Genomic DNA, 26,044 nt, shown 5'->3' with positions numbered 1-26,044 from the left:
TAAACATAGATTCGGTATTTTTTACTTAATAATAAATAATGTCAGCAGGCCTTGCTAAATGACCAGATATCACATGGGCGCACCTAGTATATAATATTACGTTATTGTTGTTGATGATGACGATGATGAAAATGTTATTATTATTAGGCCTATTATTATTAAGCTATTATACGGCTATTCATATACAGCCTAAACGTGTTATTTTGCTATCATTTTCTTAAATATGGCACAATAGCCTATATAGAACAGTCTCAGTCGATGCCCAGTTAAATATTGAAAGTTCTTTTTTTTTATATAGCCTATGTTTGCCTACAAGTAAAAACAATTAAATAATGTACAATAATGTACAATTTCACTATAGTCTATAGAGTTTTAGACAGTAAAGGAATGTCTATACAAATGTCCATTGGGTCCCAGAGATAAAAGTCCAGTGTCTGACGGTGGCCTATAATACATTTAAATTTAGGGGCCTTTGAAATTAAAAGGTTTGAGAGTCATTGGCCTAGATTAAAGGTACAAATTCGTTTGAAAATGCCTATCAAAGTCTATATCGCTCTGATGTTTGTGAATTGAGAACTGTCCCAATTAGTACCTTTGATCTTCACACATCTTCACTTAAAAACAGCAATTGAAGAATTGACTTGTCCTGACTATTACAACAATTGTAAAACGCAGATCAAACGTTTCTTTATACGTGACTTAGCAAGCAAATCGTATCTTGTTTTTGCGTGAATCACAGAAGTACACACATTGTTGTTTCACACCACGATATCAAAATAAGGAGCTATTAACTTTGATGTACCGTGTGTTCTTTCTAAGGGACATCTGTAAAATCGGGATGCCACGTGTTTTGCAAGACAGTCCATTGTGTGCACATCTGTTCAAATTGATATAGGCAGGCTTGTAATATATTACATGATTTGCTTTTTACTGTATTGGATTTTATTAAACTGGCTTACAATGAAAACTCTTGACACAAACCTTGAAGGTGCTGTAGTGTAGAATACTTATTTTTTGTGGTCAAAGCAAAAACGTTAAATATAGTAAAAACTCTATAATTATGCACTGGGGTGTTTGTTCAGTAACATGGGTCTCCCCATCTCTGCAGTTAAAAACTATAGCCTACTACTAATATTAATTCATATTAATATTAGTAGTGTTAATTAATTATGAATTGCAGTTCCAGGTACCAATTTGATCAGGAGAGAGAACCTATTTATAGCTTCAATTGTATATTAGACTACTTCCAATTTTGTATCATCACCTCCAATCCGCAATCATGTATAAAGTATATATCCTGCATTCATCTCTCTCCTTATGGATAAAATGTGTATATATTTTCAGTCTACTAAAGTGCAAGAGAGACGAGAGACATGTTAAACACTAGGAATATAGAGCTTTTTAACATTTATTTTTAATCTAATTAATACATTAGATCGTTTAATGAATAAACAAATGAGTAATTAAACATAAATAAAATGAACATCCCTTAAGTATAGGCCTAAATTCTCCCTAACAGGAGCCCTCATACAAGGTTGTTTTATGCATGCACCTCATGGTACCACAACACCTCAAAGACCATTAAAACAAGGCTCCAGACTTCCCAAAACAAACTGGTCAGGCTACTACTTGACCTTACTCCCCAAACCCACCTCACCCCTGCCCATTTTGATATATAGGTTGGAATGGCTTATGGGTTGACGACAGAGTACAGCAACTTGCAATGGGCATGGTCTACAAGATTTGCTATACAAGATACCCATGTACCTGTGAGAAAACACCAGTTCAACAAACCACGTGCAACCCAGATTCGGTTCAAAGAAGGGTTTAAATTCATTTCGCTCCTATATGCCACTAAAATGTGAAACGCCCTACCAACATCCATTATGAAATGTGAATCCCTAGACTGCTTCAAAACTGGTCTAAAAAAGCACCTACGGGCGTATACAAAAGTCAAAGTCCCCCCCTACCCCCTTCTTGTTTTTTTCCTTTTTTTTAGGGGCGCTAGCCCCTCCTATATTCAGCTATAGTGTAGATTTTCGTCTTACACAAACATCAGATCTGCCAGCAAATCTGCCATTTTTGTCCTACACGAAGTGTAAATTTCCATTGACAATGAATGGATGATGTACGATGATAAAAGTGCCCCTCACGGGTGTGATTTTTAACTGCATATCTTTGTGTATATTTGTGCGTCATTAAATGTTCTGATTAATTGAAAATGGAGGACCCTTATGTAAACAAGTCTTTGTGCTTTTTGAGTGGTGTAAACCACTCCTACGACTGGCTTTGTTAGTTTACGTGTCTGTCTGTCTGTCTGTTCGTACCAAAAAATTAGCATGGTTGCTACGGTCACCCAGTTCACCCGGGTGTGATTTAATTACGTCAAGACATTACGTCAGATCAGAGCTGATCAGGCTATATAATACCTTACACCACTCAGTTCACACGGGTGTGATTTTTCTGGTATATAGCAGTCTTTGTATTGACCTGTACTTTCGTTTGAAATGTATACGCATTCTGCATACTGTGAAATAAAATCCATCAATGTGTTAAGTTCATTGGTTTCTGTCATTTTGGAAGCACACATATCATTCACTCTCAGTATTATGAGATAAATTTTATTTACAAAATTATTATATATATCTTTTTTACATATATTACATATAATACAGCAGTATTTAAGAAAACAAAATTGTTAAGACATCAGAACTTCAAGTTTAGGGGTTGTCATGTGGCAATGAGCTATACAGAGACACTATACAGTAAATGCACGCTTTACACTGCATTAAGTTCTTGAGAATGTCAGTTCATGTGTTGTTCAATGGAGCGTGCATTATTTAGTTCTGACAAAGACAGGAGGTGATGGCAAGGACATTGCGAATCTGCCCATGCTGATTAAGGAACGTGTGGCTCTCGTGGCCTCGTGGAACACAGGAACGTGTTGGCCTTTCAGCCCACAAGTGGCAATTATCCGGATCAGAGGGACTCCTAAAGGAAATGACAAATGACAAAAAGAACACAATCAGCATGATTTTTTTGGGGGTAAATGAATGTCCTACTTCATCATAGTATAGTGTCACAAAAGGTCATGTGATGCTGACTCTTAATCACAGCGATGATTGAGTGAATGGCCTGAAGATCTGTTATGAGAGGACATACTGTAGCGTGTACATAGCCTATAGAATATATATATATACAGTAGGCCTATACTTTATGTTATGTCATGTGTTATTTATATAATAAATGTAACATGCACTGCAGACCACTTCAAACTTGATTTTGAGGGAGCAACGCTGCCTGAAAATCTAGGTGTGCCTAAACATCTAGTGTGATACATCTCCAGAAAGAATTAAAAAACAAAGGCTAAGTAAATAAGTAAATACTCTTGGAGCAATGACAAAATAACTAGTAAAATGGGACACCACAAAATCCTTGGTGTTAATTTAATGTTGAGAGTCTAACAACGGATCACTATGTTTAACTCTCGTAGTTGTTAAGAACACTGGGGATTTTACTGGGTAGTGGGTACTAGGAATGATTCAATAATCCCTCCCCATGCCCCAAACCGACATACTGGAAGGTGTCAGAGATCACAAGTTACTGCTGGGAGGACCCGGGAGGACCAGGGAGGGAGGGAGAGACATAATGGTGTCAAGCAGGCTGGCAGCTGTGTTCATGCTTACCTGAGAAGGCATCGGTTTCCTGCGGTGCAGCCTCCCAAACATCGGCCCACGTCTATTTCCTGTAGAAAATTAGCAACACAGTGAGAGGTCTATTCACTCACAGCTGGCCACAAATATTGACCCTTCTGAGAGAGCCCAAATCCTTGCCATTCAGCATGCTAAATGCTTTGATTCGACACCTGCAAGGCACCATGTTTGCGCTCTGCCACTCACACCTTTTGTGCAAGGAGGGGTTAAGGCAGGCTACTGAGACCCAAACACAACAGCCGTAAATTCAACCCGGACAAATACCTTTAACTTTTTGTTAACTATCAAATAGGCACATAAATGCACACTTTTATAGGAGGTTAAATAGTGTTTCCTGGACAAATTCTATCATCTCAACATTAGGTGATACAAAAACAAAGACTCAACACATTGTAAATGGTATTTCGGACAATATTGCTTGTCAGACTATTGATATGTCGGAAAAGCGTACGCACCCATTGTGAATAACAAGCCAAATTTGTTTTATCTTCCACTACACTACTCTTGGGAAGTATTTCCTTCCAAGTATAAATGGTGAAACGATCACCCAACATTTAATGTGTATTGGTGTCGGGTGTGACAATATCCTTAACAGTCTGGTGTGCGGTGCCAGCCACTAGACAGTGGATTCGGCTGATTGATTGCTGACTTCCAAGCCCACGAATAAAGATACTTCATTACTGTGTCTCACACCAAGCTGGGACCAAGAACCTCCCCATTTTATTAATGACAAAAGAATGACCCTAGTCATAACGGACAGATGTACTCCCAAATGCACAGTCCAATGAGCATCAGACAACTTTTAAATGCAAGGGATTTGGTGCTCAACAATAAGGAACCGTTTCCAAGCAAAAATAATAATAATAATATACCTGGGCACTTCAAGACTAACGGTAGGGTTTTAGTTTGTTAACATAAATTGCTATAAATTCTGATAGTACTCATTGAGTATTTGTTCAGTAACAGGAGACAACATAAGAAGTGATAAATGAGCAGACAAAATTGGAAGTGGAATACTATAAAATGTAATCAGATAATTGGGTACTCTCTCCTGATTAGCTGAAATTTGCAACCCACTTGAAAAAAGTATTTTCTGTTTATTAAAGAGGTGGATAGACCAGGGAGACCTGTTACTGAAAAAACACAAAATAATATCGTGCTTTAACCTTTTAACAAATAATCAAAAATGATCACTTCCTTGCCTTTAAGACACTGCACACATCTGCAGACTGCAATATGCAGATGTTTGCAGTGTCAACCCATTCTGGGCGGGAACCCCTTTTGGTGTTTTACCCCCTCAGGCCGGGAACCCATTTTGGTGTTCTGTACAGTATGTACAGTATTCAAAGATTACAAAAAAATTATGCTGCTATATAAATATTTGAAGTTTTTCATAAAACTTAGGTCAGGATTTAGAAGGATTTTTAGAATCGGCCTCAGGCCTAAATGGGTTAAAGGCAATTAAGGAAGTGGTCCCACTGTCCCTTTTGTAGCCTGTTTGAAGTGACCAGGTAAAAGGTTTTTTCATATGGACATTGGACAGATATAGTATAGTGTCTGTCCCTTTTGTAGTCTGTTTGTAGTGTCCAGGTAAAAGGTTTTTGCATATGGACATTAGACAGATATAGTATAGTGTCTGTCCCTTGTGTAGCCTGTTTGAAGTGACCAGGTAAAAGGTTTTTTCATATGGACATTGGACAGATATAGTATAGTGTCTGTCCCTTTTGTAGCCTGTTTGAAGTGACCAGGTAAAAGATTTTGCGTATGGACATTGGACAGATATAGTATAGTGTCTGTCCCTTGTGTAGCCTGTTTGAAGTGACCAGGTAAAAGGTTTTTGCGTATGGACATTAGACAGATATAGTATAGTGTCTGTCCCTTGTGTAGCCTGTTTGAAGTGACCAGGTAAAAGGTTTTTGCGTATGGACATTGGACAGATATAGTATAGTGTCTGTCCCTTGTGTAGCCTGTTTGAAGTGCCCAGGTAAAGAATTTTGCTTCTGGACCAATATCGTTTGTTGTGGTTTGAATTATTTATATAAGTTGTAAATCATTCTTAAATTTAGTTTTTTTTTAAATCCACAATTAAGATTAATCAATATTTATTAAATAGGCTCATATGTGGCCTATACTTTACCTTCAGCTTCTCCTCTTTGATTCCATCAGCATGGTCTACTATTTCATAATAGTACTCCACATATGGAACTCTGTAGCAGCTTTCCTTCATCTCACAGGTAGACACTGTCTGGACGAGGTCTGCTTTATTAGGGCTCTCTACCAGGGCAGAGCCAAACTTGGTTGGAACACAGGATAATCCCTCTGTGAATGTATGAATTCAGATGTTAAACTTTGAATATGATGTTCACAAGACAATAAAAGCATTGGCAGTGTAGACAACTTGCCTGCAGTAATAAAGCACTGATGTGGGTGGCAAACAGTAACCTGACTCCGCCAGATGGGGCAGCAGAGAGTACACTGGGTTCCCCCTTCCCAGTGTACTCTCTGCTGCCCCATCTGGCGGAGTCAGGTTAGGCAAACAGTGGACGTGGATAAAATTACTTTGTTAACCCCCCCCCCCCCCCCCTTTGTTACCCCCCCCCCCCCCCCCCCCCCATGTTTGTGGGTGGGTGACAGTGACAGGAGGTAACATGTGTCTACACTACACACCTGGTGAGCCCTTGGAGGTCGAGCATCCTCCCACGTCGATGACTGCCTCGTATGGTGTCTCAAACAGGTAGGTCCGCAGGGCGGGGACGCGGACACAGTGTGTCATCTTGATATCACACTGACACTCCTCGATGACTTCCACCTCCCGCGGTCCTTCAAACAGAAGCACCCGTTCCACTCGCATCCCAGTGGGTTCGCATACGTGGTTCGGTCCACATGAAGGTAAATGCCCGGCTGTCTCTGCTCCCCCTGAAGACACAGCTCCACGCGTCCTTATCTGTACACAAGCAATTGCATTAGAGGTTAGGCATTGTCCAAACATTGTGGACAAAAATAGTTTTGAAAGTGTGTAACATATAGGCCACGAGAGGGGTATCCGGAGAACAAGCAAGTCCACCGCAGCGAAAGTTCTTCATCAATGTCTTCATCGTTATGCTAGTCTCGCGTGACCAGACTGTGCCTCCGCGATTTCCAGATTGTGGCATAGTTGTCTGTTAACGCGAGACTATCGTTATGCTAACATGCTGTCTTCATCGTTATGCTAACATGCTGTCTTCATCAGTGTAGTAGGTCTATGTCAAAGTGATACAATTATTTTGTGCAATTAAATGGTCAGCTATAATGATAAAAAGTTGAGTATGTGGATACCAATGACCAGGATATTGTTTACTAATGAATTACATTGTTTCGGTACTTTGGTGTTTAAACTTTAGCATTCCTACTTTAAAGCCTTCACTAGGCTTCACTGATAACTTCACTGGCGTTTTGTTGTTATTTTACTCCTTGGTCGACAACAATGAGGTTGCAGTTCCCCCTTGTGGCGCTTTTGGAAACGGCAGCACTTACTTTTTTGTTCCTGAGAAACTCCAGCATTGAGGAGTATCTGGTGTACTCTGGCTGTACGGCTGCATGTGATGTCCTGGGTGCTCCACCGCAATGTGTCCTGCATTTTCCTACGTCCACAGTGACTGGGCTCCCAGAGATATCTAGAAGAACATGGCAAAAATAACTATTTGAAACAACATGGTGAAAAATATTACATTAGCCTCCATCTATCTATCTCAAAATTACATCTTTATTTAGTTTTTCTTCAGCAAAACATTTCGTGACATTGGACTGCATAAAAGTAAAATGAAATAGGCTAAACATGAAAAAGAAAGGTAGGCCTATGGTTTTAACCTTTTTATGTAAAAAAGCCAAAGTAATAAAACAAATATTACATTGCAAGCATACAAAGGAACATAACAGTTGGCATGGTCTTTTACCTTGGCCGATGTAGACAAAATGACTCTGTCTTCTGCAGCATGCCCTCTGAGCCACCAGGTGGCGATGATCCACATGTTTGTTCAACACTCCAGCCACTGAGAATAGTAACATAATAACAGTCAGTACTGGTTAAATGACAGCCGTGTCTTTGACCTGGCCGACACAGACAGTTTTTTATGGACATAATTATATATATACTACTTTGTATTGTCTTCAAAAGTTCTATTACCATAGATATTACTGCCGGGAACCCCTTTTGGTGTTTTACCCTCTCAGGCCGTGAACCCATTTTGGGGTTCTGTACAGTATTCAAAAATTACAAAAATGTGATGCTGCTATATGAATATTTGAAGTTTTTCAGAAAACTTCAGGTCAGGATTTAGAAGGATTTTTAGAATCGGCCTCACGCCTAAATGGGTTAATAAAGCAAATTGTGAAATTAGTATACCTAAACAAGCAGTATGGCAGAATGGAAGTAAATTCACATTTGAATCAATCTATTCCACATGTGCATTGGTTGGTGACATTTTTCAGTTATGTCACATGAGATAATATATCTAATAATAATATAGGATACTGGTATTCCAATTGTCAAAGTATTCTTTAAATGTTTTGGGGCTTTAAAGTGTGTGTGTGGTTGTCAAAGTATTGTCAAAGTATTCTTTAAATGTTTTGGGACTTTAAAGTGTGTGTGTGGTTGTCAAAGTATTGTCAAAGTATTCTTTCAATGTTTTGGGGCTTTAAAGTGTGTGTGTGTGGTGAGGGTGGGGGGTTAGGGTTAACTGAAAGTGAAATGATCCCAATCCCCATCTGTTCTCCACAGCTGCAGAAACAGAGACATAACCACACTGTCATGCTCAGTTCAGGGTGTCAATGCTTTCCTAATACTAATACTAATATGTTTTCCAGCCATATCAAATTGCAATTATCTGGCAATAGGTCTGTATCTGAGCTGACTGGTGTCTGTTCAGTTAGAGTTAGACAATAGCTAGCAATTCAATTCAATTCAATTCAAAGGAGCTTTATTGGTATGAGAAAGCATACGTTTACATTGCCAAAGCGAGTGTCAAAATATAATAAAACAGTTGAAAATGGGTAAAGTATATACCATTGGAGGGGTTATAGCATTGTGTAAACGCTTGTTACAACTGGTACAACAACAGAAGAAAGCAAACAGTACTTACAGGTTAGGTTGAGGGCGCACAGAAGGAGCACACATGGCTTCAGTACATCCATGGTTGCTGTTGTAGTCCTTATTATTCCCTTGCCAGGTGTGGCGTTTCCCCTCTCCTCGCTGGGCTTTAGTCCCAAATGTCACCAGAGCTCCTTCCGTGGAGTTGAAAAAGTGAGAATGAATCAAATTCCCATTGCTTTTATAAATGCCTTGATGGATGCAAGCTCTTAGCCTCTTACAGGCAGGGACCACTTCAAAGGCAATTCCTCTCAAAGTATTGTGTCTTTTCCACCCCTGTCTGCTTCTGCCGTGGGAGACCTGGTGACTGCCTGACTGGCATGTGTGTGTTGACTGGGGATCAAGGCCCCTAATGAAGGGCTTAAGTAGGCTTGAGCCAATGCCGCCCCTCATTCAAAGGCATTAATCATCTTTTATCTCAGTGGGTAGGTGTTAAACACCTACCCACTTAAAACAAAACAGGGCTTAAACATAAACAGGATCAGCATGGGGCCCTGGGCCCTGGCACCTTTGTGTTTAGGGCCCAGGTCTGCCTTACAAACCACAAAGCTTCATTTTCTGCTGTCTTTCCAAGGGGAGAAAAGGGGTTAATAAACAAATTATTGTATTTTCTAGCTTCACATCATAATTTTGATGACATTTGGATGGAACCAAGACCAGTGGAATGACTTTTCTACAAGGTGAAATGCCTGTTTTTTGTTTGTCTTTCTCAGCTACATTTTACCTATATAATAAATGTATTACAAAATAATTATAGAATGAATTATAAATGAAATACATTCTGACAACATGACATCTGTGTTCTGTTATTACTTTGCATTGTGCCTGTGTGTGTATCTTCATTAGAAGTTTGACATCTTTTGATATGGTAATGTGATCCCCTCATTTTCTCCCTGGATCAACGGATCATCGTTCACACATGGTCGTCAACGTCCAAGATACTGATTAAGTTAATTACAAACAGCAGTTTCATTTGTAAATCCCTTTCATTAACTTGGTAAGGTGATAATCCAATCAAAAATAGAAACTCTGATTTAATGTTAACAATTAGTTGGATCAATTCAGTCATCTAGTGCAAACACACACACACACACACACACACACACACACACACACACACACACACACACACACACACACACACACACACATTACACCCCATGATTCATTCACTATAATCATCATGCTTTTTATTACATTTTTACAATTACAGAAATGTTGTGGAAGACACTTCACGTCCCTGTTTTTTGGATATTATAACTCACAGTAACTCACTTCGGACAACATTACTGTGTAATAGGGCATTCATTTATAAAGTAAGCTTGACCAAATCTGAATACAAATGGCAGTGACCCACACTTTAGTATTAATCCACAACAATTATCTACACACTAGGTCCAATGTGGATATCAGAGGACTGTAGAAGAGACAGTCAGACAGAGTGTCTGTGGGGAATGACAGATCCTCACATGGCTGGCTTCCAGACCGTCTGGCTTCTTGTCTCTGTCTGGGATACTTCAGGCTCCTAGCCTGGTAAACCATTCCAGTCGCGTGAATTTACATTTAATTCTGAGACTGGGCTAGGGGACTCCACCTTGAAGGTTTGGTGCACATAGAGGCCCACTTTTTTGTTTCCTTTATGTTTAGGGTTAAACATAAGGATAATAAGAGTAAAGTTCTATTGTTTTAGTTTGTATTCTGATAGGGAAAGAAAATTATAGGTATCTTTTTTTCTTTTAAAGGTGTGATGTTGTGACAGGGCTGTTTGCTACAATGTAATAATTCTTTATCGATTTGATGGATACAAACTCTGATCATCTACATACAACAATCTGAAAAAGCTGATTGCAATATGAAACTATTAATAAAAGTCAACCACAGAAGACCTCTCGCTCTATATTTTCGTCCATGCTAAACCTCTTATCCCTAAACTTCTTTGCCTTTTTTTTTCTTTTCTTTTTTTTACCATTTTGAAAAACATTTTTGAATAGTTCAACTAGCCGATCTACATCGACACGTTGTGAGCTTGTAGATTGGCTATTTTAACTATTAAAAAATGTTTTTCAAAACAGTAAAACAAGGCAAAGATGTTTAGGTATGAGGGGTTTAGCATGGATGAAAATAGAGCCCATCTGCATACCCCCAGGCCTTTTGATGTTCTAGGACTACTAGACAGTCGTTTATAATAGAGAGCTAATCCCATCAGTCTCTACTTCTACCTGGGCCAGGTGATATACTGTAGGACGGTTTGCTGTCTGAGGATTTAAACAAGCCTCCACAAAGCCTGTCCTCATGGAAGGAGTCCAGACTCCATACTTGGGGATTAGAACTGAGTACAGTGGCTGGATTACAGTGGCACAAGATAGACTTGGAGGAAGGAGCCTGCGCAGGGAGCGACTTTGAGGGAGTGAACTAGTGTGTGAACTTGTGTGAAGTGTGTGAACTCGACGCCCCGCAAGAGAAGCGCTCCGCATAGAGGACAGTGAGGATTGAGATGGCTAGTTATGTTTGGCCCAGGAACATCTATCAGAGCATTCCTAAAGAATACAAATGTTTGTGATTTCCCTAATTGCTATTTGGATTTATACCGTGCCATGCAAGGAAGTGACTTATTCTTGTGTGACATTAGAGTAATATTCACATTTTAGGGTTCATTTTCGGGTGACCAAAAGACCAGTCATATGATTTCAAACAGCAGAAGCAACATTAGAGCCCAGAGAAAGCAGAAGAGCACCAAAGGAAAGCTGTTATGTGAGTACACTATTATACTACTACTACTACTACTATATACTACTACTATACTACTACTACTATTATATTGTAGCATTTATGCTCCGACAGTCGTGGTTCACATTCAGTAATGAGTTTCATTGTTCACTGTCAGGAAATAATTCAGCAACTTTTGCATTCTCAATGCTCATGCCTCCCCTCCCCCAGGGAAAGGGTCTCATCAGAAGATTGCACTGCGAAGAAGAAACTTCACTGCCCTCATGCCCCCAAGGGAGGCAGAGGAAAGTGAGGGGCTGAGGGCAGAGGGAAGGTAGTATGACAGCAGAGGAAAACATGGAGTTAAAGCTGGCTGGAGACGAGGACCAGGAGAGGAAACAGATGACTGCTTTTGAGAAGGCTCTCCACGACCTGACACACACAGAGAGAGTGAAGAATGAGCTGATGTTCGGACGGAGGGTGGCGCTTTACCAGCTGAGAGGGCAGATCGGCTCGGGCAACTTCTCCCAGGTCAGACTTGGGATTCATGACTTGACCAAGGGTGAGAGACATTTTAGCCTTTGCTTTTGGGGGTTTTAGTTGCTTTCTGAAAGGCAAACTCAGAATGGCGAATGTTAAGGGTTTGGGTCAGGTGGTTGACTGGTGACGTGCTCAAGGACACGTCATGGTCGCTGATGGACATATTTATTGTCGCAGGGACTGTAGTAGCTGAAGAAGTGACCTTTTGGTTATGGAAGGGTCTGGAGCCGTTATGCCTGGTGCTCACGCAAGTGTGCTGCCATAAATACATCAAGTTGACTGATGTCAAGGACATTCTGCAGTAGAAAGATGTCCTTATGTTTCGGGAAGACATCGAGATGTTTCTGTATATTGTGCCCAAACAATGTTGCCCATCCTTTCTTATTAAAGGGGGAACAATCAGCTTCCAGGCATATAGGCATGTATTAATTAAAATAATATATACAAAATACAAAAGAATCCTGGGAACGTATGCAAGCTTTACAAGGCTTGCCAGGGGTTGTACATCACTGTTACAGGATTGACACTTTTGCGGGGACAGGGCAGGGTTTTGTGATTTAATCATAGAGAAGACATTCATCTTCATGTTTGTTTTTTGCCTATGTATTGTTATTTATATAATGGCACTGGGCCATTCCCCTGCGACAATGTATCATCTATCCAGCTCAACCTGAGGATATTTTCTAAAATGCCATACAGTGATCCGCACTGTATATTTTACCGTCGTTTGACCAGACAGTGTCCTTGAGGGGGGAAGTACTTGTTAACATGGCTTGATTGATTCACTAGCAGGAGACCTGCCTTAACTTTATGATTAATGTCAGATACAGGCTCTACTCTAACTCTACACCTCCTCATGGAAGACTCTTTAGTCAGCTCAATGGCTGCAGCCTCACGCTGCAATGCAATCCATTAGATTCCTATCTAGGTCATTACAGATGCCTAGAAGACAATGGCTAATCTCATCAACCAAGTGCCTGCTAATCCACCTATAAAGTGTCTTGAGCTCCCATAGTATGTAGCTTGTGTAAAAGCTAATAGTGATATTCTGTAGGAAGAATAAATGAAGAAAGAAAGAAAGAGAAAGAAAGAAAGAAAGAAAGAAAGAAAGAAAGAAAGAAAGAAAGAATAGAAAGAAAGAACTATAGACTTTGCTGTTGTTAGTTTGGACTCTTCACCTCTGAGCAGTCCCTGGCAGGGCTTGAACCCTCACCATGGGCATTGCTCACAGGGTCACTGAGCCATTTAAGCCTCTCCACCACGGCAAGGTCACAGCAACAGGAGAGGAAGAACTAAGTGAAAATGTTTTCATTGCCTCATCTCATCACACCCTGTCTGTCCTTCTCTCCCTTGTCACTTCTATGTTGAAATGGACAGAAAGAGTGGCAGTCAAAATCCTAGATAAGGGGCGCCTGGACAAGAGATCACACACAATGTTTGCCTCTGAAATCTCCTGCATGGAGAAGCTGGCCCACCCAAACATTGTGTGTCTGTACGAGGTGGTGGAGACCTTCAAGCGGCTCCATCTGGTGATGGAGTATGCCAGCGGAGGAGAGCTGTTCTCCCGTATCAGCACCAGGGGGCGCCTGTCAGACCTGGAGAGCAAGCTCATTTTTGCTCAAGTGCTGTCAGCTGTGAAACACATGGTAAGTCAGCATGGAAGTGTCTTAGCAGAGGCCTGCAATTGTTTTGGACAAAAATATGAGGTGCTAAGAGACCCCGGCCCTCACGGGTTTCAGTAATGTCTCTTGTGAACCTTCTTCAAACTGTTCTCTTCTCTTCTCTCTATCTTTCCCCCCCAGCATGATAGCAACATTGTCCATCGGGACCTGAAGGCAGAGAATGTATATTACACCACCACCTATTGCATTAAAGTGGGCGACTTTGGCTTCAGCGCGTCCTGCCGTCCCGGTGATGCCCTGAACACCTTCTGTGGCTCTGCACCTTACGCAGCGCCAGAGCTGTTCAAACAGAAAAGCTTTGTTGCTCATTATACGGATATTTGGGCCCTTGGCATCATGCTTTACTTCATGGTGACTGCCACCCTGCCATTCAATGCCACAGACCTGAATAAACTGAAAATATGCATCCTACAGGGCTCTTACTATATCCCTGCCTATGTGCCTGAATCATGTCAACAGATTATTAAGAGCATCCTTAGACCCACACCCACCGATCGCTTCAGTTTGCCACAGATTATGGCAAGCGATTGGCTAAGGGGAATTGAGTACCCCCAGGCATACCCCACCTCTGTCCTCACTCCTAGACACTTGGCCAGTCATTTACACATCCCCAACGAGGTAGAGCTGGAGGTAAAGGTGGCACTGGAGGAATTAGGCATCACCAAGATTCATCTCCTCAAGAACAACCGTCCAGACCTGAGGAGCCCCGTCACCGGCACTTACCGGATCCTCTTACAACGCATCCAGAAGAGGAAGGCTGTGGAAGCTGTGGGCTGCAGCAGCCAGAGCCCCAAAGACTCCCAGGGGAGGTGGAAGTGGAGTGCTACTGACCAGAGGAAGGAGCATCAGTCTGTGGTTTGCATCATCATGTAGACAGACGAGAAGAGGCCATTAGCCTACATACAGCAGGCTGGAAAAATACTATGGATTATGTTTCTGCAGACCTGTATACGTGCTTAAAGGGAAAAGCTTTGCTTTATCCCTGACAGCATTTTGGAACGCATTGCCCCTGTGACCATAAAAATCAGACCCGTCTGAAGTGAGTGGTGCTGTATTGTACTTGTGCTGTACGTACTCTACAAGCCCTCATCCCTGGCCTTTGTGTGTGTGTGTGTGTGTGTGTGTGTGTGTGTGTGTGTGTGTGTGTGTGTGTGTGTGTGTGTGTGTGTGTGTGTGTGTGTGTGTGTGTGTGTGTGTGTGTGTGTGTGTGTGTGTGTGTGTGTGTTAGGCTGTGCAACAGTTGGTGGTGAACAAACGCTATAACACTATTTTCGTGCTCGGACGGACCCAGCCACTCAGCCTTGGACAGACACAGGGACCCAGGGACCCAGGGATACACATAGCTGTCTATAGGAGTGGTTGCACCACTCAAAAATGTAACATGCCCTTATTGTACTGTGAGGAGCTTTAAATAAAGACGTCTGTCAAGTGGTATTTCTAAAAATGTCAAATAATTGAATGAGACGAAACGTTGAAAATTGAAAAACAAGACCACACCGGGGGGTTTGTGATATTCTGTGAGAGCATAAATGCCATTCAAACAGGTTAAAGTTATAGATGTCGCTGGCAGTCCACAATGCATCCTTTTCAACAGTGTAATTTATTAAAATGCTACTTTTTCTGTTATGTTCCAACTGTTAAGTTTTGTTCCACAGGTTCATAATGTCTATACAGTTTACTTCACAGAGTGATGTGAACATTATACTATATTATAATTTATAATTGATCTAAGCTCACAATTCATCACACTGCAATGTGTTGTGAGCTTGTAGATCTCAGTTATGTTTCGTCAACGTGGTTTAAATCAGGCATTATTCTTACTTTCTGTCCACTGTAGTCCCCTTGATGTCCTGTGTCCCATCCAACTACACCCCAGCATGCCATAACAGAGAGCATAATTTAGGTTTAGGGCATTCCTCACATCAGTAATGATAGGCCTATCAACAGGATAAAAAAGGTAACCCATATTTTTTTTATGTACCGGTAACTTGAGTATTAGGCCTTCAAAGGTACTTTTTTTTTTGTACTAAATGTTTTATCCCACAATTTTGTAACCCATTTTTCACCCAGTGTCAATTATCTAATGTAATCCTGGGCGCTACACTTCCTCTGCCAACCTGGGGGGGCAGCAGACTGACCTCATGCTTCCTGATATGCATGAGGAGTCCAAGCTGCTTCTTTTCACCTGACGGGAGAGTTTCCCCGGCCGGACGTAGCGCGTGGAAGGAACACGTTATTCTGACCAGTTCCTTTCCCCTCCATAAGGCGCCCCGGCTAGCCAGGGGGAGGTAGTTTAGAGACCAGGATTACGGCATGTTTTTGTGAGGGTACCTACCCTAGAGGACACGGTGAGAACATGCAAACTCCACACAGAAAGGCCCTTTCGCCAACCCCGCCTCGGGTATGGGCACTGATGACGCGGAGGAGGAAACACGCCCCCAGTGCCCACAGCGGCCCCAGCGGGAACCGAACCCAGGGCCTTCTAGCTGTGAGGCGACAGCACTACCGACTGTGCCACCGTGACCCCCAAAGGTGCTTTCTTGAGTTTGTTGTCGAACGTTAATTAGCTCTCCATAGAATTCCCATCAACATTGAGGCTGCCATGACATTAATAGCCTGGAATCTGATTTGGTGACTAGCTGTCACAAATGTCTTTCAGCATATTTGGCAGCCTACCTAGAATTTGTTCTGTTTACAACTGATGACTAACCGACTTTTAACTGACCACTCTGCGATCTGTGACACGGAGTGGTGTGTGTGTGTGTGTGTGTGTGTGTGTGTGTGTGTGTGTGTGCGTGTGTGCGCGTGTGCGTGCGTGCGTGCGTGCGTGCGTGCGTGCGTGCGTGCGTGCGTGCGTGCGGATATGTAGCCTACTATGCAGTGCACACCGATGCAATATCTGTGAATATGGTCACTGGAGCTTTGCAAGTCTTCATCAGTCTCCATCAGTGTCTAACCGTCAGCATGTTGTGACTTGTGAGTTGCAGCAGGTACAGGTAGGTAGGTTTTTCATTTTTGTTTTCATTAACAGTATACAGGCATGCCCCAGTTGTTCCTGCCTGTGCCTGTTTTCATTAACAGTATACAGGCATGCCCCAGTTGGTCCTGCCTGTGCCTGCATGCCAATATGAAAATGTATAGTTACGACAGAACAATGTGAATGAACATGTAAACCTCTGAGGCTATCCAGCATGGTGTCAGATCAGATACGGGAACTGGCTTTAAATCACTGAGACCTTTATTGGTTATGTGATGAGCACTACTTCCAGGGGCACAGCTAGTGCAATAGTGGGCCCCCTGAAAATGTCATCCCAGCTAGCTTACAAGTAGGCCTACTTTATACTAGTTCTTCAATATATCAATCGATCGATTTATATTTAACCTGCTACAACTCCAGCTGTTGTATCGCCAACCCTTTATGGAGGACTTAAAATTAACAGAGCTAACCTATACAGTATATATACTGTCTAGTATTTTAGTTTTAGTTAGTTAGGGAAGAGACCACCCAGCATGCCCGGCACGTTCGGTTCTGTCTCACTTGTGCTTCTCCGTTCAGGTCACCGGGCCGTCCACCTCCCCAACACACCACCCAAGCCGAAAACACCACCAGGGTTGGACCGACATTCAGGCTCCAGAGCCCCCTGTCCTGTCTTCCATCAGGCAGGACCTGCTTTGACACTCATCCTGCAATGTGGCCCGTGCCAAAGTGTTGATGACATGAGAATTCCTCCATCGTCAGGCTTCGGCGATGGTTATCCATGAGAGAGGTGCGGAGTTGTTCTGTTACGATATAGCGGCTCAATTCAACGGCTGGTCGGACAGCAAGAGAAGAACTGCTAGTGGAAAGGCAGAGAGGGTAAGTACTGGAGACCCTCGCAGGCCTCCCAGTCTTGAATCCCATGGTGGATGGGATGCAGTGCTCTCATGGTTGGTTTCTTCTTTTTTTTTTACACTGCATTTACACGCCCATCACAAGGGGGGCATAAACACGTGTGTATATAAGTATAAGCTGGTGCAGGGGTGGAGAAGAGACCTCTGTGGACTGCAGCCATGAGGAGGAGTGTTGGTGGAGGAGGTCAGATATTTGTAGGTGAGGAGGAGGCATTTGTAGGTGATGTGTAACTCAACCGGAAGCCAATAGGCCTCTTAGGTGGATGAGGGTAAGAACCCCTGCATCTGAGTTTCGCACATACTGGAGCCTAGCTGTCCATGGGCTTTTATCCCGAACAGGACATTGCCATAATCAAGATTAGATAAGGATAGGTTGTCAGAGGGCCAGCCTTGAAGTTACCAATTTGTCTGCTGTATTTTAGATGGTGCACACCTATAACTGGGAGAGATACCAGTATCTCTGCCATGTCTCAGGGCTCTTTTCCAGCCCTGGACCCTTTGAATCATTTAGAGTTTTCTCCCCAGTATGGCACCCCTGCATGTACCTCACATTGTAATTTTCTGCATTTTTTAGCGTCCTATAGTAAGCTTGTAACTAAAAATAACTACAATATTAAATACAGGTATAGTAAAAACCATGAAAGTATATACACTTCAAAAGGCTTTCATAAGTAGATAAGTTACATATTGTTGAATTGCATCATATTCTCCTTGAACTATTAAATGGAGACAGATTTCCTTTCTTCACAGAAAAAGGAATTTTGTTTAAAGTGAAAGTACATGATTGTGTGGGATCATTACATTTATGGCAGCCTCATAAAGTGCATTTGAGTGCCCATTGGTGTTTACATTATTAAGGGTGGAGGAAGCTCGAGATAACAAGTGTTTTAGCTGCTCCATGTTGAAACTTTCTTGGCTCACTATTGCCCTTTTTACACAGCCATTTGTTGTGGTCAAAGTTGAAAGTTTCTTTTTGCTCTCATTTTTAAAATGAATTCTGAGCTTTTGATAGTTAAAGGCATACTTAATATATTGTTTTGTTATGTAAACACAGGCACACAGCACAAAAAAATACTATGCCTTTAAACATGAGTTATTTTTTTAACATTTAGAGATAATTAATCTTGCAATTCTTAAATAACCATTGGAGTAACACTGACCTGTATATCGAGTTATGCACTCCTTAAGTTGTGCCAATAATTTGTGTCATGGGACATTATTTGAAAGCCAGAAAAGCTAGCAATCAGCAACAACACGGAGTGAAAGGTTAGAAAACAATATTATGAATTGCAATAATAATTGTATGAATATACTGTCTGTGTATGTGTGAGCGTGTGCATGTACCTGCAGATATGTCATTGTAATGTGTAAAACATATAGAGATAACTTCACAGAGGGAATTTTGCCTCATAATCCTTTTATAGCTTTCTTACTTTATTTCCATGGCATCAGTGGCAACAGTACAAAAGAATGATACAACATACAGTATACACAAACAAAATAACAAGACTGTAAGTAAAAACCCCACTGCTATTCTCAGTGGAAAACAGGAGACACAAAAGTCTTCCAAGGCTGAGGATGGGAGATGGATTTCAAACGCCTTTATTGATAAGGCTTGTCAATACATTTTTACTAAGCAGGTCTACGTGGTGCCTTGGGGTTTTTGTGCTTGTAACAAGACATTTAGGCTTCAGGTTCCAAATTCTCCTTTATATCTATATATATACCAAGTCACTTACATACTGCAATTGCATGTTTGTTGGAAAGCAAATCTTTGGTCACTTCTAAGGAGAAATGATAGACTACAAATGAAACCAAAGATTTTTACACAATCAAATACCTTTTTCATCATTAGAGATCATTTATAGTCTATTACCAATGATTAAACTTTCCCTGCAACCATTTACACAAAACTGTATTTCGAATTTGGAACAGCCTCACATTTGCACCCCACACTTACATTACACATCGATCCATGCTGTGTCCAGAGAAAGCCTTTGACCAGCAACATTACACAACTGAAAGCAGAAGTAATGCAGAGAACTGTTCATGGCCATACCCCTCAAATAGCAAAGGGTGAGGCTCCATAAATGTCATATTGATTTACAACAAGACTCAGCCAAGGGTGAACTCAGTCAATATTAAGAACTATTGTCGCAGGCGATGTCCTTCAGGCTTTCGTCTTGGTTGATGGGGCTGTTTAAAGAAAAGCATCCATTTCAACCACAGTTTTTCATTTAAATGCAATTGTTAAGACAGAAGTCATTATTGTTATTACCTTTTTGTTGGGAATCTTCTTCATGTCAATCTTCTTCATTAGTTCACTGACCCACTTTGCGTCTGGGTTTGCGCAGAAATGGCGCCCCTTCCTCATTGTGAACCTAAAGAATTATTGCAAATATTGGAAATATTAGACAACAATATGATTGAATCTGTTATCATCTATCTATCCCTTTTTTCTTCTTTTTTATATCAAATATATATGAATAAATATATTTACACAATAGCAGGGATGTTGCAGCTCCCATCTGCTATTTGCCTCCTGTACTTCACCACCCTCGGTTGCAGGCCTTTCTTGACATCTTTGACATATTTTAGACAACAGTCCTTATAGGAACCTGAGGACCAAAAATTCAGTACTGTTACAGACAGTATCTATACGTTCCAACAAAATTGTTTCAAAACTGTGTATATGCATTGAAAATACAGTCGGTGTAGTTATCTGTAGTATAACTCTAACAAATGCAAGCCAGGAATTGACTGTATCTTCTTCTGTACTTGAATGTTTTGTCCATTTTTAATGACCTCATTTCATCTTTGCCTTCTGCGCCGCTATTGCTTCCGTTTTTATGCTACAGGCTGAGTCATGGTATTCATAGTAATTTACCTTGTGCCAATGTTACATAGAGACATGCAAACATGAGTAGGAAGAATAGCACATTGATCCTCATTGTTCTGCCTTGAGAAGTGCCTCTGCAAAAGAATGTAAGACAGAATGAATTGATAACAGTACTAAACATAAATCTTATCAGTTGGAGAGAATTTTCCAATTCTATTCCCATGCCAGCCCCATGTCAACCTTTTAGCCTCTGATTTTTGACTGAACTCTTAGTCATAGTATCTCATAATATCAAACCCTTTTAAAACATTTGTCTGTTGTTTAGATCGAAGTTGATGTACCGTATCTTTGTTTGTTTGTTTGCAATAGTTAGCCTAAATGCCTTTGAGGAAGAGTAGAGTACTAGCCTACCACGTTTCCTTTCAGCCTTAAATAAATGCAACAAATCCCATCGTTTGATTTATGATGTTTTGAAGTTTGAAATTTGTTGAGCGCACCTGAAGCAAAATATACGCTTTACTTAAGTTGCCTATTTATTCTTCTGATTCTACATGTTACTCACCTGTAATTTTCGTAGAGAATATTGATTGTAGCTCTTTCCTTGCTTCTGGCTGCACGTGCAGGTCAGGTACAGTCGGTACTCTTATAAAGCAGCAAGGTGGGGGTGTTTTGCAAGGGATCGTATTTCCATCTAAGCTTCGCAGCTCACCTTTGTACCTGAGCCTGAACAGTCTTGTTTTTTCCCCCCATTGAATTTGGATGCCGTTCTAGCTACGACTCTGTGATTGGCATATGCAGCCTTTTAGTGTTCAAAGGTTTGTCATTAACCACTTGAACCCTATACTTAGTTGATCAGATTCCCAAGGGCTCTACAGTATACTAGGTGCCTCCTGTTCGCTCTATACTAAATAGCCTGGCTGATAATAGCAGATATACAAGCTCAGAACACGTTGCATTGCAAAGAGTTGCACGCTTGTAGATCTGCCATTTCTGCCGAATGTAAGCCCCAAATGAATGCTACTATATAGGGTTCAAGTGGTAATAACTAGTTCTTTCTGAATCTGACCACTCATGTACAATGCCTCCCTAAAACCAGTAATTCAAATAATGGTTTCACAGGGATCTAGCAATGCAAGCTATTAATCCTGCTCAGGAAAATATATGGTCTGCAATCCAAAGGGCACATTAGGATTTAGGAAGCTGACACATTTATGTTTTCAGTTGCCTAAGGTGAAAATATACTCTGAAAGAAAAATAATGAATGGGAATACTGACAAAATTTCGTTTTAGTTTTGGGGCCTAAAAGGTTTATACAGAATAAAAAGTTTATAGTTACAGGAATATATATATATATATATATATATCTCATATTATATCTATTAAACTCTGCAGTTGGAAATCATAGGCAGATATAAAGAAACTCAATATTCTGATCTTTGCTGTATTTGGATGGTTTATGCTTTTATCAAACCATAAAAGGCACATTGACATTATGGTTCCTATCACAGGATTAATAAGAAAGCACACATTGTAAAGGGAACTGGCTGTGCACCTGTCATAGGAATAAGAAGTTATAACTCCTAACTCATTAGCCAGATCCTCAACATCACTACATCAGAGATATTGTGGCAATGGTGGTAGTTAGTCCATTTCATGTTCTGACAGTTTGTACTTCTCAGCAATTTCATAGCATAGCAGCCTTCTATGTTCTTTCCAACTGACTCATGAGAAATGGGGTTCATGTTTTTGGTTTCAAGAGGATTTTCTTTTTTTTTAAGCTTAGGCACGCCACTTAATACTAATGGTCTTTGAGCATCTGAGTGGACACTTGATAGTGTTGTATGTGTTTACACTCGCATCCACCCTGCTAAAACTCAGAGAGGCATTTCATGGACATGCCCTTTCAATTCCCTCTGTCTCTAGGATTGTGTTGCTGTTCATGTTCCGTGAACTGTGTGCTCATGTGGCACAATTTGGAGAATGTCTGCCCTCTTCTCACTTGTCACCCAGAGTTTCAAGAGGAGAATGTGAGAGCAAACTGGTGAGAAAGTTATTGCAATACAACTACACATGCTTCTGAATCAGTTTGATTTATTCACACCTTATCTCAGACCTGCACACTGTAATCTGTGCACTATTCTTTCCCGCTTGCCCTTGTGTGTGATAAACCACCGTTCTGTTACAAGTTATGGAGGTATTTTGGCAAAAAATTCAAAACTAAAAGGTAAAAAAGGTAACAGCACGAATTATGAATTAATTTGGCTACAGTTTCCCCCTTCCCTGGTTGGAACTGCATGTTCATTGTTCCTGAATCCTGATGGATTAATTGCACTGAAGGGTAACCATGGGAAATAATGTTTGTTATTGTGATGATGGTCTTATGAAGATGATGGTCTACTGCCAAGCCAGCTTGGATGGAGTCCATGTGATGTCAGCATTCCATTAGACAATATGATATATTGCTTTAGCTTTAGCTCATAAAAGTCAATGTCATTTTTTCACCCATCTGAAACGAGATGTCTGTGAAGCCATTCATCTTTTCTTTGGTACCAAACTTGTCTGTTTAAGTTGAATACCAACGTTTGGGCTCATACCTACCGGTGTATCTGATACTAAATAATAGAAATAATGTATGAAATAATTATGACTAACTACTGACCAGTAAGACGCCTGAGGGTGAAAAGCGACCTCGCCCTAAAGGTCAGCTCCATGTATAATATGGAGATCTATGGGTGGCAGTGGTGGCAGTGTTTCGAGTGTACAGGGTTTGATGAGGGCCCAGGTAGGGCCGGGCCATTTTCGGGCCTGTTGAGAACTCTAGTTTTCGGCTGCACGAATAACTTTGGGGCAGGCCCGTCTAGAGTTTAAATGGACAGGTATCAGTCAAAAGGGAGACATCGAAGAGGAAGGATGGATGGGGAAGGATCAACATATGGAATGTCAGAACAGGGTCTGACATATATCCATACTAATATTGATGACATCAGGGATCTCCATATATGGGAGCCTGGGTGTCTTACTGATGTCATAGTGATGTCACCAGACCTGGGCACAATATATGGGGGCATGTATGGGGATTTTGTGTGACAAAAAAAGGCAAGATTGCACAGTTAACAATAATGATCTTTTGTATGTAACTTGGATTGGGAAAACAAACTGATTCTCAAAGCAACAAGGATGATAAAAAAATCGCACCCGTGTGAAGTGAGGGGCGCTAATATATTAAAGTCATGTTGATTAGGTGATGTAATGGTGATGTAAAACAAACGGTGCCAACACAAACATTAAATTCTCTTTATTGTTAATGGCATTTAATGTTTGTGTTAGGGACACGATGACGTAAATTTTCCCTTCATTGTCAATGGCGTTTTTAAAACAAACATTGAACTAAAAACAAACATTAAACCTGTAGCGCCAATATATTTATAGCACAGAAGGTGCTGGGAAATCTCTATTTTTATTACATTTATAAGTATTATTATTGTTCAGACAAATTACCAAAGGTACTCAAAACTGCATATTAAGCGGTTAACCCGGTCTCACCCAAACACTGTGAAATAGTTGATTGATTGATTGATTGATTGATTGAATACTTTTTATTATTTTTATTATTATTTATTTTATTTACTTTCATTTGTAGCCTACTTGAATACTTTTTTATTACTAAAGTATTTTTAAAAGCAAGTACTCCATTACTTTAACTCAAGTACAAATTTGACAGTGCAATTATAACCCCCCCCCCCCCCCCCTCTCGCATTAGAAGGACAATATCAGTCACCAGAAATGTATTTTCGATGAATCTATCATGATTAAAATGGAGTTTTAATTTACAGGGTTTGTAGGCTATAGGCAGGGGGTATAAAATGATATAAAATATCTAAATACTGAATCAAGCAACTTAAAAACTGTCTGTAGGGCTCACAAAAGTCTGAGTAGATTGCCCCAAACATGTTTGAAAGTGAAATACCTTTTAATGTTCCAATCTGTATGGTAGAGTATGTTGATAGAATATAACTTACAGTATATGATTGGGGTTGTTGTATTTTGTCTCACTGCTCTTTTATTGAGACATTTAGATCGTGTCAAAGTTCACGTCTCACCGAGATAATGTTCGAGATTCAATTTAACCCCTGAGGAAGCAGACTATTAGCTCAATGGTAAACAATAAAATTAAAGAATTTGCACAGCAAACCAGGTTCAAATTCTAGGTAGAAGAGTAGGGCCTCACTCACACCTATAGTGCAGCTTTAATCTGATTCTATTATTATTATTATTATTATTATATTTATCTCCTTTCAGATATGTGAACATTTTACAGCGACTTTGATGGGCTAAAGAAACATTTCATATTGTCTAATTATTATTAACCTATGTCATTGAGCATTATGAATCTGTCATGTGGATGCCATGTCTACTCTCTTTCATTAACATTAAAATACAAAACAGCTAATATTTAAGATTTATATGGATAATATACTGGATATTATGGTGACATATCTTTTGTTTTTCTTTTAGCTTTTCACCCTCCAGGGGGTTATCATCCTTGCTTGAAAGATATTCCAGTTATGTAACCGTATCAAGCTGAGGGAGACATCAAACGATCCATAGATCAAGGGAGACGGCAGCAGCTATCTATTTCACATTATAGAGTTGCTGGAATCCACCTAAAATGCGTTTAGAATAGTAGGTTGTTAATTACCAATGCTCCTGGTCACATAATATGGATTTGTTTCTGCCACACTTCTTTTCTGGTAGCTAAACCTATGACACCATATTACTGTATAATAGAAATATTCCTGTTCATATTCCAGTTCATGTTGTATAGAGGGTATGCGCGTGACATCATCATCAAACCCGGAAGTTATGCAGGAATGCCTACTGAGTGGCAAAAAACTATTTTCTGGCCATGACAGCCCATACATCCAAACAGAAAAGTCCTATCTGATTGCATTAAACAACGTTAAACAATGTTAAACTCACTTTGCATGTTGCTTTGCCACTCGATGTGCCATTCACTTTAAGCATGCGCATACCCTCTATTGCCTGATAACTAAGCTTCAAGTTCCAAGTTGGAACACGCCCTAGCTAGCTGGTATGAGTTTCATCAAAACTTGGTCAATATGATTGATTCAAATCACTGGTCAGCATTTTTCCTGAATGGTGTGCCTGTTAAATCAGAAATCTGCTGGGCCTGAATGTTGTTCTGGACTCCAAAGGAGTTCTCTAGTCTTAGGTACCAATTAGTTTGACTGTCCAGAAAAATAATGAGGTTATCTGTATACGCACACACCGGTTTCTGGTGGTCTTGTGGCATTTATATTCCACTGTTGTAGCTACTCAGACATTTGGGGATAAGCACCCACGTTATCAGGCAATGAAATTTAAAAAGTTTTGCATCTGTTATTGCCAGCTACATTACCCCATCTAGTGGTACGTGTAAAAATGTGTCTAGAATTATCAGCCTGCCCTACATGGTGGATTTGTCAGAAATCAGAAATAAATTGATAGATGTGTTGAAATAAGATCTTACCCATGCCAAAGAGCCAGC

At 40.6% G+C, this 26,044-nt stretch overlaps 2 protein-coding genes across 3 annotated transcripts; one reads left to right on the top strand and one right to left on the bottom strand.

Moving 5' to 3' along the window:
- Window positions 1-2,613: 2,613 nt before the first annotated feature.
- pnhd (pinhead) lies at window positions 2,614-8,992 on the bottom strand. Its single transcript, XM_079529932.1, has 7 exons — window positions 8,831-8,992; window positions 7,646-7,741; window positions 7,227-7,366; window positions 6,381-6,657; window positions 5,851-6,032; window positions 3,687-3,745; window positions 2,614-2,991 (listed from the first exon to the last, which is right to left on the bottom strand). Exons 1-7 carry the CDS (start codon window positions 8,880-8,882, stop codon window positions 2,841-2,843), a joined length of 957 nt encoding a protein of 318 aa, XP_079386058.1. The 5' UTR covers window positions 8,883-8,992; the 3' UTR covers window positions 2,614-2,840.
- A 460-nt stretch (window positions 8,993-9,452) lies between these two features.
- On the top strand, window positions 9,453-14,957 carry LOC306943478 (serine/threonine-protein kinase NIM1-like). Of its 2 annotated transcripts, XM_079529860.1 has the most exons (5): window positions 9,453-9,518; window positions 11,487-11,589; window positions 11,776-12,106; window positions 13,462-13,730; window positions 13,887-14,957. In XM_079529860.1, exons 3-5 carry the CDS (start codon window positions 11,884-11,886, stop codon window positions 14,637-14,639), a joined length of 1,245 nt encoding a protein of 414 aa, XP_079385986.1. In that variant the 5' UTR covers window positions 9,453-9,518; window positions 11,487-11,589; window positions 11,776-11,883; the 3' UTR covers window positions 14,640-14,957. The 2 variants fall into 2 exon arrangements, with proteins under 2 accessions (XP_079385986.1, XP_079385987.1); XM_079529861.1 differs by lacking the exon at window positions 9,453-9,518 and having other exon boundaries at window positions 11,300-11,589; window positions 11,793-12,106.
- The last annotated feature ends 11,087 nt before the right edge of the window (window positions 14,958-26,044 follow it).

Source organism: Electrona antarctica (assembly GCF_951216825.1).
Source record: "Electrona antarctica genome assembly, chromosome: 19".
Classification (NCBI taxonomy): domain Eukaryota; kingdom Metazoa; phylum Chordata; class Actinopteri; order Myctophiformes; family Myctophidae; genus Electrona; species Electrona antarctica.
Note: the sequence above shows the minus strand (reverse complement) of the source record. Positions and strands in the feature narration are given on the sequence as shown.

Coding starts and splice junctions, on each gene's coding strand:
- LOC306943478 (XM_079529860.1), top strand. CDS start 11,884: ATGACAGCAGAGGAAAACATGGAGTTAAAGCTGGCTGGAGACGAGGAC. Junction 12,107..13,461: donor GATTCATGACTTGACCAAGG/GTGAGAGACATT, acceptor TGAAATGGACAG/AAAGAGTGGCAGTCAAAATC. Junction 13,731..13,886: donor TGTCAGCTGTGAAACACATG/GTAAGTCAGCAT, acceptor TTTCCCCCCCAG/CATGATAGCAACATTGTCCA.
- pnhd (XM_079529932.1), bottom strand. CDS start 8,882: ATGGATGTACTGAAGCCATGTGTGCTCCTTCTGTGCGCCCTCAACCTA. Junction 6,658..7,226: donor AGTTTCTCAGGAACAAAAAA/GTAAGTGCTGCC, acceptor GCTTGTGTACAG/ATAAGGACGCGTGGAGCTGT. Junction 6,033..6,380: donor GACCTCCAAGGGCTCACCAG/GTGTGTAGTGTA, acceptor ATACATTCACAG/AGGGATTATCCTGTGTTCCA.